This window comes from Octopus bimaculoides, chromosome 9, assembly GCF_046866305.1.
Source record: "Octopus bimaculoides isolate indiv1 chromosome 9, ASM4686630v1, whole genome shotgun sequence".
NCBI classification, from domain to species: domain Eukaryota; kingdom Metazoa; phylum Mollusca; class Cephalopoda; order Octopoda; family Octopodidae; genus Octopus; species Octopus bimaculoides.
Window position 1 is genome coordinate 34,714,199 of NC_142936.1, and position 16,066 is coordinate 34,730,264.

Below are 16,066 nucleotides of genomic sequence, written 5' to 3' on the forward strand. Positions count from 1 at the left end.
CACACACACACACACACACACACACATAGACGCAAATGCATGCGAAGATAAGGATACACATCATACATAGAGAGACAAAATGAACTAAACAGAAGAGGAAACGTGGATGGAAGAGTCGTTGAGGGGGTCACAAATACGTGATGAAAGATTTCCAGACAATGGATATAAGATAAAATAAGAACAATAATAAACGAGTGAACAACAAATATAAAGTGCGTGTGTTTATTTGGCAAGAAAAAAAAATGACCGTCCCGAAATATAATAATAGATGGGGAAAAAAACCCAACTGAATTTCTTGACCTTTTCTTTCCCAAAAGTAGCATAAAAGTTATCCTAAAATTCCGATATGTTGTGATTTAAGGAGGATTTGGCTACTATTTTTTCTTGCACGCTGAGCCCTGCATATAGTAGAGGTGTAAAACATATGATCCTTGGCTCCACTTTTAAAAAAAGTCTTTTTTTTTTTTTTCATTTTGAAATACTCCTCTTAACATGTTTTTAGTCTTAGCCTGACTATAGTTTTAACACCGTTTCCGATTAGTCAAATCGATTTCAAATCAGGGAATCTTTTGTTAATTCAGCCAATGAAAAAGAAGTTTATGAACACAGATACTAAACGATATCTATAAGTACCCTTCATTTTCTTATGCACGCAGATTTTAGAAGAATTTGCTTTGTTTTTAAATTTATATTCTTCTTCGACCGAATACGTTCTACCGATGAGCAATATTGAAATGTTTTACAGCTGAAACAACGTTGATCTTCTCAAGAACTGTATTAATTCTCTTGGACAATTTCTATCTCCGTTCTTGATCTTAATGACACATCAGGACTGAGCACGTATGTACATACATATATATATATATATACACACACTAAGTAAATGAAGGTTCCCCCCCCCCAACCCTGACAACTCATTTTTTTTCTGTATTGTTGGCTGGAGTTCGGAAAAAGCTGACCCACATCAATTGCAATTTCAATTTCTCCATTTTTATTTGAATTTTTCGAAATTGGCAACTTTTCATCCAAAATTTAGAAAAATCGCAATAAAAACAAATGAGGAGAGAGATTAATTTTTTTAGAAATAACTTTATAAATTTATGTTTTTTAAATGTCTGTCCCCTTCTCCCGTCATACTTTCATTGCACATTAGCCGTCTATAATATTTTTTCTTTTGTTATTTTTCGGCATTTTATAAGTAATCTTATAGGATCAGAAATATATATTCCGACTCTATTGCTTCCAAATTTAGAGACGTTCCGAAGAAACGGACGTTGAAATGGAGCGAAGATTGCTCTGTTCAACAGTTTCTCCTCCAGAGCGGCCCGCAGTAGTGCCAGGTGGTAAAAGAAATCCCTGGAATTAAAGATGCCATCCAAGAGCAAAGAAGGCATATAATGCTTGGCTTGAAAACAGGTCTCCCCCTTTGCGCATGTGGTATACTGAAGCGCAAAAAGTTGCAGTAGAGAGAGTAAAAGCATCCAGTGCTAAGTCACTGGAGGAGTTTGGGGTTAAGCAGATACATCATTCAATAAAGTATTTCTGGCAGACTTCATAACAAGTTCCCTCGGCACTATCATGCTATTAGCTGTCAGAAGTGAAAGTGCTCTCTGCCTGCATGCCTGTTGCTGGCCTGTCGATTCTTTGGCTACTGACAGCTAATACCATGACTGGCCGGAGCGAGCTATATGTCTGTCTGTCTGTCTCTCTCTCTATCTATCTATCTATTACTCGAAAGTTCGCGCATCCGCGCTAGCTAGTCGTGAGTAGAAAACACAAATTTAATATAAAAACATATTTCCTGAAATTGCAAATTATTTAAAATATAAAAATATAATTTTCAACAGAGAGAATTTATCAAAATAGAAAACAAATGAAGTTTGAAGTTTAAAAATAATAGGATCGACCACTCACGACTAGCTAGCGCGAACTTTCGAGTAATAGATAGATAGATAGAGAGAGAGACAGACAGACATATAGCTCGCTCCGGCCAGTCATGGTATTAGCTGTCAGTAGCCAAAGAATCGACAGGCCAGCAACAGGCATGCAGGCAGACAGGCAGACAGACAGACAGACACTTCACTAGCAGGCAGTGAGCACTTTCACTTCTGACAGCTAATAGCATGATAGTGCCGTTCCCTCTTCCACACATAGCAATGAACATCTTTAGGAGGTAGAGAGAATACTTTGCTGATCTTCTAAATCCACTTAGTATAAAATCTAGTGGGAATGGGTTGCATCCAGGGTCGAAGTTTGACTTCAAAGAGACTGAAGTCATACAGGTGATTAAAGTGCTTAAATGTGGCAAAACCAGTGGGAGGAGGAAGTTCAGCATGAGATTTTAAAACCTTTAAATAGAAAAGGTATTTTCTGGCTGACTTGTGTGTGCCTGGTGGCTTGGACCTCTGTTAAAACACTAAAGCAATGGCAATCCAAATTGATAATCCCAATTTTTCATAGGGGTGACAAAAGCGAGTGCTCTAATTATAGAGGAATCACCTTGTTGAGACACCTCAGTTGAAGTCTACACGAGCTATCTGGAAAGGAGATGGAGGAAAGTTGTTGAGCCCAAGTTTGCTGAAAAATAGTATGGCTTCTTTCTTGGATGCAGCATAAAAGACCAGTAAGAAATAGTGGGAATAGCACCAGTGGTGTACCCTTGTAGAACACAAAAAGGCATATGAGCACATGCTGTGGAGGGTTTTGCAGAAGTTTGCGACGAATGGCAAACTTCTGGTTGATGTGAAGTCCCTATATGAATGCCCAGTTGTCTGTGTTCAGGTAAATGTGCTAAGTTGAAACCTTTCTATATGTTGGACTTAGGCAAGAGTGTGTATTTTTTACTTCTTTTCATGAAATGGATTGACATGAGCAGCCATTGTGGAAGTGGTATCACAATTGGTGGGTGTAGGACCAGTTTGTTGATATTTGCAGGTACCATAGTGCTCCTTCTCTCATCAGAATGTGGCCTCCAGCAGGCAGTGAATGAATTTACTGTTGAGTGTTGCAAGGCAGGGATGAGATTTAGTGTTGTGAAGACAGATATTGGTCTTCCCAGTGTACTCTGCATGTTGATGGAATATCACTGAGGCAAATGGAGAAGTTTAACTATTTTGGGGTCGTATTCATGGGTGATGGGAAGCAGGAAGTTGAATTGGAAGCTAGAATTGCAGGTGCCAGTGTGCAGCTGTGGCATTCAGTCTTCAGAGGAAGAGAGGTTGGCTAAAAAGCCAAACTTGCTATCTTTAATTTGGTTTACATACATATCTTCCCTATAGTTATGAATGTTGGATAATGATCAAAAGAGTATAATTACAAATACAAGCAACTGTAATGAGGTTCCTCCAAAGGATTAATGTTACTCAACAGGGTGAATAGCACAGTGATCAGGGAGCCTCTCCAGCTTGAGTCACAAGTTATCCATATTGAGAGGTCAAAGATCCAGTACTACAGACGTGATTAGAATGTCATGAGAAAGAATCACAAGACAATTTCTTGAAGTTGAGTGAGATCGTAGGAGACCTAGGTGTTGACCAAGAACAAAATGGTTGGATAATATCTATAGTTTTAGTGGGCCACGCTGGCAATCCAGCTGGAAAGTGTAATGACAGCTGCTTCTGATACGACCCTATGGAGGAGGTGTCTGAAGACCCCATGACACTTTCAGGAATAGTGGGTGGAGAAAATGGCTGGAGGGCATTTTGAAACACATAATCTGCATTTTTTGAGAAAAAATTTTGTGCCACTCTCCACTTCATTGTGTTATTCATGATTAATTGAAATATTTTTGTCTGTCATTTTTATTCTATTCCAGTCTTAAACACTTCTGATAGACTGGTAATTTGCTTTTAAAACAATGTTTTTTCAAAAATCTGTTTTTCAAATTTATTAACTACTCCTCCAACCTTCACCTTCAAATTACTGACATAATAATTAAATGACTCAGGACTTCTCTGATTTCATCATTGTTTGCATTGATGGCCAATTTGAATGTCTTTTTTTATCCCATTTAGATATTTCAATTCAACTCAAGGGCTGGAGTTAAACAACCTGTGATAAAGTCACAAGAATACATTATTCAATGTGTCCTTCTCTAAAACGGTTGGGGACAACATTGCTCAATTTGACCATTTTTTAACATAGTAGAAGGGGCTGCTATTTCTGACAGTTCAAGCATCTGCATAAGGGCTTCTCCCTTTGGTCCACTATGACCACCTGTTGCTATGATAGACTGAAGTTTTTGGTCACAGATGTTTTTGGTCCCATTATACTTTTCTTCATTTAGAAATATTCTTTTCTACATTTTTAGTGTTTCATAGACATTTTCAAAATTCCAATTTAGATTTTCACACATCCATTTGTAAGTGTTTGATAAATATTTTGCAGTAGCGCTCTATAGGAGACATATTTCCTGCAGCTGAAACTAATTGTGAGAAATTCTTGTCAAGAAATATTGATATCCCGAACTGAAAGGTAGCCAGCTAACCACTATTATCTTGTCTTCTTTCTGTAGGGGATGAAGTTATTGTTTCTTGTCCAGAAATCAAAACAACTTCAGGAAAAAAACATTGTTTAAGTTGGCCAGCAACTCAAACAATGGTAAAATTAAGTGTTAGTGCCCTCTTATTTCTCTCTTAATAAATTCATTTAATTTTAATGTTGGTAACTTCAAGATGAAGTGTGGTGGAGGAGTATGGTAAAAAATTTGTAAAACATAGATGCCAGAAAAGCTTTTTAATGCAAATCAGAAGTTTCTCATTTCAGAGTGTAGAATATTATAAACTTGTTGCAAAAAAAGTAAAAAGGAATTTCATTTTAATTGTGAACAGTACAACAAAAGGTTGTGGGTGGGTATTTATGAAATTTTATTCTCTAAAAATGCAGATTACATGTTTCAAAATGTCTAACACTGTAACATAACAAGAAAAAATATTAGTAATTGATTATGTCATGATGCTATGATGGTGGGGTTGGGGGAATGCAGGTGTTTGAAAACCATGAATTTTTTTAGAAATACGCTCCTATCCCCTATTGTTTTGAAATGTGGGACACAAAAAAGAATTTGAAAAAGTCTCAACAAAAATGGGGAAATTCCAATTTATGTGCAAACAGCTATTCTGAAAGTCTGTCATATCATTATAATGTATATTGTATGTTAACTACTTTATGCATTTACTTTTGTAAAAGCAAAAACATTTAACAGCATTGGAGAAAGAGATTTCTGCCAGAGTTTGCCAACTACCAATGGATTCTGTTGTGTTGTTTTATTTGATACTATTAGAATTTTATTTTTGTTTATCACCAAGTCAGCTCTATCTGTCCAAAGACTTTCCAGCTGTGATTGGACAACTTACGAATTAACTAATGTAATCTGAGAGAGATCACAATGAGAGAGATCACCTTTTAATCCCCTTCATTTTCATATGCACACCAATCCAAAATTAAGTCCCTCCTCTTCAAATTTACATATGTATTTGTCCAAAAGGATTCTAATAATATAAGTAATATTGAAATATTTTACTACTAAAACAGTGCAAGCTTTCTCTTAAGCTTTGGTCTTTTCAAGAACTGTACAATCCACTTGCACATTTTCTGTCTCCATTCTCTCCCTTAATACCTCACTTCTGTAACTCCTCATATTGTTTCTTTTCTTTTAATAAAGTTCTTATAATGTATATTGTATATTAACTGCATTATCTATCTATTCTAGCCTCCATTAGGAATAATTTTTTCTCTCTTTTAGAAATAATTATCCCTATCTGGCCTGCATGATATAGTTTATGCTTCAATTCTGCCCATATGTCAAATGAGTTTGACTCTCTTAGCATAAAAATAGATGGGGTATGTCAAGGACCAGGAAAGGAGATTATTGAGAAAGGGAGTGAATAGAGTGGAAAGGTGACATGGTGAGTAGTGTAGGGCTATCTTGTCTGTGATCACAATGCATTGCAGAAAATCGCTGGAGACAAAGTACTGTTTCCAATACTCTAAGTGGGTACTTAAAAGTTGATACCTGATTTGAGAGATGAAAATATGAAAGTCTACTGTGATCTGCTGGAAGTATTTGAAGTCAATGAAGATGCACTTTTTCTGATCAGAGAAGGAAACATAGGCATATCTTTATGATCCAGAAATGAAATCTCAGTTTATAGAATGGCATCACACCTCCTCTCTAAGGCCTTGGAAATTCAAAAACGTCAGTGATCAACACAGAAAACATGGTGACTTTTTTTTTAAGAGGATGTTCAAAGCATTATTCTCTTCCTTTTCTGGAACATAGCTGTACTATGAATAGTGAGTGTTACATGTACATACTGAAAACGTTTACGGAAGCCATTAGGATGACAAAACAGAACAAGAATCTGTGATTGGTTTTCATTCTCCATAACAATGTTTGACCACACACATCTTTGGCAACAGATCAGGCAATCAGCAAATTGGGCTGGTCATGGTCCTCCATCCACCAAGCTGCTTGGATCTGGAGCCCTCCAACAGGTGCCATGGAAGTGGCTTTGCGAAAGTGGGTATAACAGTGGACATCTGAACTTTTTCAAAATGGTTTTGAGAATTGGGTTGGACTATGACAGAAATGCATTGCTAGAGATGGAAACTATGTTGAATAGTTTCTTTGTACTGACAGAGGTTTATTCTACTATCATATGCCATTTAAATGAGCAGTGTCAGTTAATAAAATGTTATTCCCACTTTTGTATTACTTTTGGTTAACTCTGTGTGTGTGTGTGTATGTATACACACACACACACACACACACACACACACACACACACACACATATATATACACACACACACACACACACACATACACATACATGTGCACGCATATATACGTACATATATAGATAGATAGATTGATAAATACCCATACACATATCATCAGCAGCATCGTTTAATGTTCATGTGTAAGGATTTTTGAGCGAGATCGTTGCCAGTGGCTCTTGTGCGGGTGGCACATAAAATACACCATTTTGAGCGTGGCCGTTGCCAGTACCGCCTGACTGGCCTTCGTGCCGGTGGCACGTAAAAGCACCCACTACACTCTCTGAGTGGTTGGCGTTAGGAAGGGCATCCAGCTGTAGAAACTCTGCCAAATCAGATTGCAGACTGGTGTGGCCATCTGGTTTCACCAGTCCTCAGTCAAATCGTCCAACCCATGCTAGCATGTAAAGCGGATGTTAAACGACGACGATGATGATGATGATGATGATGATGATGATGATGATTATATATATGATGCTATATGTATGTATGAATAGGATGAGCTTCTTTTAGTTTTCATCTACCAATTCCACTCACAAAACTTCAGTCACCTTAGGGTTATAAACATACACTTACCTAAGATGCTGTATTATGCCATATTTAGTTCTTTTCAACTATTTTTTGTACTAATATATTTTCATTCTAAAACTTTTCTATAGCAAACTTTGAAAACTGCATCTTGAGATTCCTCTTTTTTTTTTTTTTTCTACAGATGTTTTAATTGAAGTCCATAAAAATTAATATTAATCAGCACATTGTTCAGTTACAACTTCCTACCAATTCAAATGTCATTTTTCACAGAAAGCGGTTTATACAAGGTACTTTCTTTGTGCATGTCTTCATTTATTATTTTTGTTCTTCATCAGTGTAATGTTTCTATTTGATTTGTCTGATATGAAATTTGTAGCATCCCTACCTTTGTTAACAGGTCTGCTTCATCAGGGCTGACCTGGATATAAATACTAACAACAATGAACCACTGAGGGAGCCTCTGAGTTGTTCAACTGGTTAGGAGAGAAAGTAATTTTATTCCAAATTACTATGTATTGTCTTGAAAAGTATAAGGAAATATTAGAAATTATCATCCTTGATATTCTTGGAGGTCATAGAAAAATTGACAGTGCTGTTCTTCTGACTATGACAAACGAAGAAAAAAAGAATACTCTTAAAAAGATGGATGGTTATGATTTAAATGCCTTTTATTATAGATCTGTTGAATTTGGTTTGTTCAGATAACAATAACTTGCATTTAATAACATATCACTTTAGTCAAAACTAATGTGGAATTAAACAACAACAAACCAAGGATAAAATTGTAGACACACAACTTACCCTCAAATTATACCCTACTATCCTGAAAGGAGATGACACATTAGATTAGTTAAAAAATGCAGGTAAATGTTTGATATCTTCAGTTTATTAATATATAAATGTAGTTTAAGGTGGTGAGCTGGCAGAATTGTTAGCATACTGGACAAAGTGGTCAGTGGAGTTTTGTCCATCTGAACACACTAAGTTGAATTTCCGTTGAGGTTTACTTTGCCTTTCATCTGTTTAGTGTTGATAAAATAAGTACCAGTTGAGTGCTGGGGTTGATGTCATCGACGTACCCACTCAACTGAAATTGCTGGTCTTATGCTAAAATTTGAAACCAATATAGTAATGTAGTAAAATTTTCATTCTTGAATCTCCATTTTTTATATTTCCTACACCTAATACAGTTTCTACTTATTATCATTTCAGAATATCGAATGAGATGGCCTGAAAAGTATATTTAACTTATGACCCATCATTAATTGTTGTCTTCTATTTAAAGACAAAAAGATGTTACACAGAACAGTTATAACACTGTTTATGTAAATGTTTATGTGATGAATTAGTGTGAAATATTTTTTGGCATCACTTCATAGTAGATTATCTCTATTCCATTGTGTGAACTGTTTACAACATGAATGTGCAATCTTATTAAATTAGGACAAAATATGTAAAAGAGTTTGCAGCTTCTTCTGGAATTGAAAAATGTAGATATACATTATTTCTTTGCAATACAATAGAAAAATACAACGAAGTGCAGTGTCTGTACATTGTGGATGAAAAACAAAAGATTATGGAGAATGAAATATATGGCAGCCAACAAAAATGCGGAGCTCAGTCAAAAGGCATTGAGTCATCTGGTGAGAAGCTGACAAATACAGGGAAAATATCATATCACTCTGATATTTATAAAGTGTCATTCACTGAAAAAAGGGATCTAACTACTCCCAAATGTATTAATAGTGAAAAGAAGCATTATTGTTGTGATATCTGTGGTAAATCATTCTCCCAAACATATGGATTAACTTCTCACAAACGTATTCATACAGGAGAGAAACCCTATCGCTGTGATATCTGTGGTAAATCATTCTCACAAACATGTGGATTGACTTCTCACAAACGTATTCATACAGGAGAGAAACCCTATCACTGTGATGTCTGTGGTAAATCATTCCCACAAACATGTGGATTAATTTCTCACAAACGTATTCATACAGGAGAGAAACCCTATCACTGTGAGATCTGTGGTAAATCATTCTCTGTAAATAGTACTTTAACTAAACATAGACGCATTCATACAGGAGAGAAGCCATATCACTGTGATACTTGTGGTTATTCATGCTCAGAAAAAGGTGCTTTAACTCAACACAGACGTGTTCATACAGGTGTGAAACCATATCATTGTGATATCTGTGGCAAATCATTCGTTAAAAGAAGTTCTTTAACATCACACAAAGTTATTCATACAGGGGAAGTTATTCATATCAAGAAGCCTTTTCACTGTGATATCTGTGGAAAGTCATTCTCCTCAAACACTAACTTAACTGTTCACAAACGTGTTCATACAGGTGAAAAGCCATATCACTGTTATGTATGTGACAAATCATTTGCTCAGTCTAATGATTTAACTAAACATAAACGCATTCATACAGGAGAGAAACCATATCAGTGTAATATTTGTGGTAAATCTTTCTCTGCATGTACTCAGTTAATTATTCATAAACGTGTTCATACAGGAAAGAAACCATATTGTTGTGATACTTGTGGTAAATCTTTCTCTCAGAGTAATAGCTTAATTTCCCATAAACGTATTCATACAGGGGAGAAGCCATACTGCTGTGCTATATGTGGTAAATCATTCTCCCATAGAAATTCTTTTGCTAACCACCAGCGTATTCACAAAGGACAGAAGCCCTACAACTGTGATATCTGTGGTAAATCATTCTTACGAAATGATTATTTAACTAACCATAAACACATTCATACAGGAGAGAAACCATATTGTTGTGATATTTGTGGTAAATCATTCTCTCTGTATTGTCAAATAAGGATTCATAAACGTATTCATACAGGAGAAAAGCCCTATCGTTGTGACATCTGTGGTAAATCATTTCCACAAATATGTGGATTAACATCTCACAAACGTATTCATACAGGAGAAAAACCATATCAGTGTGATATCTGTGATAAATCATTCACTGTAAATAGTACCTTAACAAAACACAAGCTTATACATACAGGAATGAAGCCCTATCACTGTGATATCTGTGGTAAATCTTTCTCTGGTAGTAGTAACTTGACTAAACACAAACGTGTTCATACAGGAGAAAAACCCTATTGCTGTGATGTCTGTGGTAAATTCTTTTCTGAACAAGGTGCCTTAAGCAATCATAAACGCATTCATACAGGAGAGAAGCCATTTAATTGTGAGGTCTGTGGTAAATCATTTTCTTGTAATAGTTACTTAACTGTACATAAACGCATTCATACAGGTGAGAAGCCATATCACTGTGATATCTGTGGTAAATCATTCTCTGCAGGTAGTAAATTAACTAGACATAAACGCATACATACAGGAGAGAAGCCATATCACTGTGATATCTGTGGAAAATCATATTCTAAAAAATGTTCCTTAACTACACATGTATGTACTCATAGAAAAGACTAAATTTATTCATGTTCAAAATCATTCAATATAAATGTATATAATCATAGATGCATTTGCAGACGAAATAAATACATAGGTGGGATAACAACATCCTAACACTACATATATCCTGTCGGTAAAAAAACTTACAACTATTGTTTTTAATAAAATCGTTGTTTCAGAGGACTTGCGTGTATTTTTATGGAGATGTACTTGCATTGCAAATGTTTTGATCTGAGATCGTGTGTTGAAACTAAAACAGTTGCAGTTTGGAAGACAGAGGTTAGCCATTCAGAAACACACAAAGACTGTTTACTTTACAGAAACATTTATTGTTTGTAAAGCATCCAACATAAAATTATGTAGTGCTGAGAGCTTAAGAGATGTAACAGAAATGAATGTGATATAGAATGAAGCTATTTAAAATATTTAGATAAATCTTACAATCACAATAAATACAAACTTCAAAATTGCTGAATCCTTAGGTATCACAATCTATGTAGCAGGAAACACTCCCCTCTCAATATGGAAGTTTATTTATATATACTGAGGTTGCAAGCACCTACAAGCAGTTATTGTACATATCACAATCGACTTCAGGAAATGTATTGCTAGCCTATTTTCAGATCTGACTATATTCAGTAGGGCCACCTATCTGTTAGTAAGTTATGGGAAAGCTGCTCTATTAGTGATCATCTCTGATGCTCAAAGAATATGTACGTATCTGATGAATAGTTAATCAGTTTTGTTTTATATCTAGTGCTACAGATGCCATCTTTAATGTGAAGAAACTGCAGGAGAAGTACTTGGCTCAAAGTAAGCCACCATACCTAGCAGACATTGACTTTGAGTTGGACTTTGACAGAGTGATAGGCTCTGTAAGATAGTGGTCACTAAGGAAACTAGATGAATGGCTCAGAGCTGTACAAATTATGTACAATGGTACAGTCAGTAAAGTGAGAGCAATGAGTTCAAAGAGAAATTTAGCATGAAAATAGGAATCCATGAAGTTCAATTCTCAGCCCCTTCTTATTCATCATAGTCTCAGAGGCCATCACTGAGGAATTTAAGAATACTATCCATGGAAGTTCAGCATTAAATCTCCTTTGCGCCCACATACTGTACCAAGTGTAAGCTATAGATATAGAAAGAGGCAGACTTTGTATGTGGCAGATGCTTGAACATGTAATGCATAAGGAAGTGCTGAGCACCCCAAATTTGAGAAAGGAGGGAGATTAAGAAAAACTTTGGTTGAAGTGTTAAAGGCTGACCTGAAGATGTCTCATTGCAGGAAAGAAATGAGAAAGGATTATGCTAGCAGGATTATACAGTGATACAGAAGACCCTACCATATCAGTAAAATGTATTGTGATGAGAGCAGTAATAGGGACTGGAATGTTTGTGTGTCCACTCATACCTTATATTTGGAATCTCATCCATAGTATCCCCCTTCCTCTTTTCTCCCACCCTACAACCATCCTACGTCACCTCCAGATTTTTCCCTGTTCTGATGACCATTCTACCCAACATCTCTTAGTCTTTGGGATGGCTACTTTGCCTGGATCCTCTACTAATCTCCAGAGGGAACAAAAGCTCATTTTTACTCTCTAGGCCTATGCAACCTATGGTTTCAATTACTAATTCTTCTAACTTCCTTCCCAATTTCCCTATGGGCCTCTATGTCCCACCATTCTTAATCTCTTTTCAAATTCTGTTTTCTGACTGGGTAGAAATTATCAAACCTTAAACCTCTATAATGTTTTTTTTTAAAAGATTTTCTGGAAAAAGTGCAATATCTCCTGAGATTCAGCGTGAAAAATTACATCAATACACCAAATTTTAAAATTCTCAGTAAACTTTGAAATTTCCACAGGTACAGCCAAGCAGAAAAGATCCCACCATTTAATAAAACTGGTTTGGTAAGTCTGACATGTCAGTCTGTTATTGTCACTACACCCTCCTTCCTCAACTAGCCCTACAAAGATTTTAGCGTTCCAATAAAGAATAAATAAATGGAAATATGACACTGATTGTTTGCTGATATCTGTGTGTGTGTGTGTAACTATATGACATTGTGTTTGTGTGTGTACACGTAACTATGAAATTATTTGTATGTGTGCATGAGACTCGGTGTGTGTGTGTGTGCGCACACGTACCTGTATGACATTGTGTTTGTGTATAATTGTATGGCACTGTGTGTGTGCATGTAAAACAACTGAACGTGTATGTTGGTATCTGTATGTTTAACATACAGACTACGTGTGGTATATCTGCTGATATTTGTGAACCGTAAATCCTCAAGTATAATACGCAGGGGATTTTTAGGGGGCTGTAACTCTGAAAAACCTAAACCTTGTGTATAATACACACCCCTTCTCTAACTTGAGTCAAGGAGGTCTATATAATATCCTTGGTTTGTAAACGTATATACAGTGACGTCCTTTATTATCATTGTATATATAACATAATGCAAACGTAGCCTTTTTGTGCACTTTGCAGAAAATAAAGAAATAACAGTAATAGCGTCTGAAAAATAAATATCAAGTAAATTGCCTTTACATATTTATCACTTAGAAAATTTTGCTTAGAAAGTATTTTTCATTTTTAATCTTGTATATAGTACGCACTAGAAATTTTGACCTTTAAATTTTGGGTAAAATGTGCGGATTATACTCAAGGATTTACGCTATATGTGTGTATGTTTATATATGTATGCCATGATGGTGCTAAGGTGTAGATACAGGAGGTGATCAAACTCTGCATAAGGAGTAGACAAAAACCACCATGTATAAAATGAATAAACTGTGTGTATGTGTACATAACAATATGTAACTGCGTTTGAGTGTGTATGTGCTTATGTCATTATCTGTGTAACAATAGATTATGCAATTGTTAGCTGGTATCTGCTGGAGTGTGGCTTAGAGGTTAGGGTGTTCAGTTCAGGATCGTGAGTTTGAAAACCAGTGGCACATTGTTACACGGTACTCTCCCAGTCCACTCAGCTGGCAAAAGTGAGTTGTATCTATAATTTACAAGGGCTAGCCTTGTAAATAGATAAATTGATATCACAGTTTTGTTATGAATCTGCAACCAAGGACAATATGAACATCTTCAATGTTTCATTCAAACTAAGTACGAAACTTTGGCTAATGCTGTTTAGAGCTATGTCATAAATTGGTGCACATGGCGGTGACGTAAACGGACCCCTCCTTACCTTAAAATTTTTTTTTTATGGAATCCCATGTTTTCAGCTATGGAGATTTCGATTCTGAAAATAAAATTTTCAAAAATTGCAACTTCAAAATTTCAATTCCACCCCTACACAAACACACACACTTCTTCATTTTTCACTTTTTACGGAAATTTTTTTTTTTTTGCAAGATACGTAGAAAAATACAGAGATTTGGCTGTAAACATTAGTATTTAGCATTATTCTCCAAGTCTCATCGAGCAAAACTATGTTCAGAGCCATTCCAGCTATGGCCGGAAAATTTTTTATTAGCTATCATTTATGAAGTGTAAAAGCACAGAATCGGGAGGCAAAAATATAGAAGAAACATTTTTTTCAAAATTGTAATTGCCATGCAATTGTAAGAAACAAGAATACTAAACATGGAAGGGAAAAACCCCACCTAATTCCTAGCTAGGCGGTGTTTCGGATCAGGATGCCCACATAAGTAAGATTTTCTCCGGTTCGAGGGTCTGTTCCCAATTTATTTTCACTGCGGCTTTCAAATTGATGGGAAGGCGATGGGGACATCTCCATATGAAAAATTTTTTGGAAAATTTATGATTTTTCTTTTCATTTCACCTCCTAACCACCCCATTCTGGACAGATTTTGGCAAAATATTTTTGGCACTATGCAGTTATAAACCACAGGAGAAGAAAAAGAAAGTAAATATTTTCAGACGAAAAGATGTATGACTTAAAGTAGATTTGGCTATAGTTTCTAATACATCCCACGACCATCTTCCTCGTTTCTTTATCACTCTCACATGTGCTGATGTTTTTTCAATATTTTTCTCCCCATAAACACATTTATGCTATTAAATGGCTTCTTATGATATGGGTGATATTGAAATGTTTCATAAATGACACAGTGCAAGCCTTCTATCAAGCTTCAGTTCTTCCTAAGAACTGTACAATTAATTCACTGAAACAATTTCCATCTTTCTCATTCTTAAAGTCTCACATCAGGATTTATATATATATATACATATATATATAGGGAGAATTCACAAAAAAAAAAGACGATGACAGGTGGTGTAGAAAACAAACAGATGTATTAGTATAACGCTCGGGAATTGAAAAAGTCTTTAACGTTTCGAACCTACGCTCTTCCACAGAAAGAAACAAGCAGAGAGAAAAAATGTGTAGTGGTTAGCAATCTATCATGGCGAATGCAGGACAGAAGGGTCACACAGGAGAGTTAAGAAGGGGAGATGACAAAGTAGTAGTGATCCCAAAACGAAGATGCGCGTGTGTAAGAGAGTACGTATGTGCGTGTGAAAGAGGGCTGGTGATCTTGACGTGTGTATGTGTAGGTGTGAAAATGTGGGGATGAGAATTGGTCAGTGTTGGTGTGCTGTGTGGAATTGTGTAGTGATGGTGTTGGGAGGTGGGGATATGTGGGAGAGGGTGTAAGGGATGGGGTGGGGGCTTATGAGGGAGAGTTGACAATGAAGGGGCTAAGGGGAAGGTGGGTATGAGAGAAGAAAGAAAGAGTAAGGGTGAAGAGAAGTGGGAGTCAGAGCAAGAGAGGAGAGGTGGGTAGGAGGGAGGGGAGGAGAGTTGAGCCCATGTGGCACAAAGGAGTGAAGAGAGAAGATTAATCCCTGTTCGCGGCACAAACGGGAGTCCAGATGGCCCCTGTGCAAAGACAATCCGAACACGGACAGGTGTTGCAAAGAGTGACTGGTAGAGCGGAAGTGGCATGAGACTGGGCTATCATTGGCGAGGCACATGTCTCGGAGGTGATCTGCAAACCGGTCAGCCAAGTGGCGTCCCGTTTGTCCGATGTACAGAGAATGGCAGAGAGAGCAGGAGATGCAATAGATGATATTGGTAGAAGTGCAGTCGAAGGAGTTGGTGATGTGATAGGGTCGATGATGGGTGCCAATGAGAAGGGTGGTGTTGGAGAGGTAAAGGCAAGTGCGGCAGCGTAGGCGGGAGCAGGGGAATGAGCCAGGTAGGGAGGCTGGGTTGGGGAAGAAGCTGTGGACCAATAGGTCTCGTAGGCTGTGGGCTCATTTGAAGGAGAGGAGGGGTCGGTTAGGGAAGATGTGAGGTGGAGGGGTTGGAGTGGGGACGCTGGAAAGCTCGGAG

General features: G+C 36.8%; 1 protein-coding gene across 1 annotated transcript; it reads left to right on the top strand.

Annotated features, from left to right (window-relative positions):
* The first annotated feature begins 592 nt into the window (after window positions 1-592).
* On the top strand, window positions 593-10,926 carry LOC106868290 (uncharacterized). Its single transcript, XM_089357397.1, has 3 exons — window positions 593-840; window positions 7,492-7,597; window positions 8,523-10,926. Exon 3 carries the CDS (start codon window positions 8,887-8,889, stop codon window positions 10,759-10,761), a length of 1,875 nt encoding a protein of 624 aa, XP_089213523.1. The 5' UTR covers window positions 593-840; window positions 7,492-7,597; window positions 8,523-8,886; the 3' UTR covers window positions 10,762-10,926.
* The last annotated feature ends 5,140 nt before the right edge of the window (window positions 10,927-16,066 follow it).

Excerpts from the sequence above, each read along its gene's own strand:
- LOC106868290 (XM_089357397.1), top strand. The coding sequence starts at position 8,887 with ATGGAGAATGAAATATATGGCAGCCAACAAAAATGCGGAGCTCAGTCA.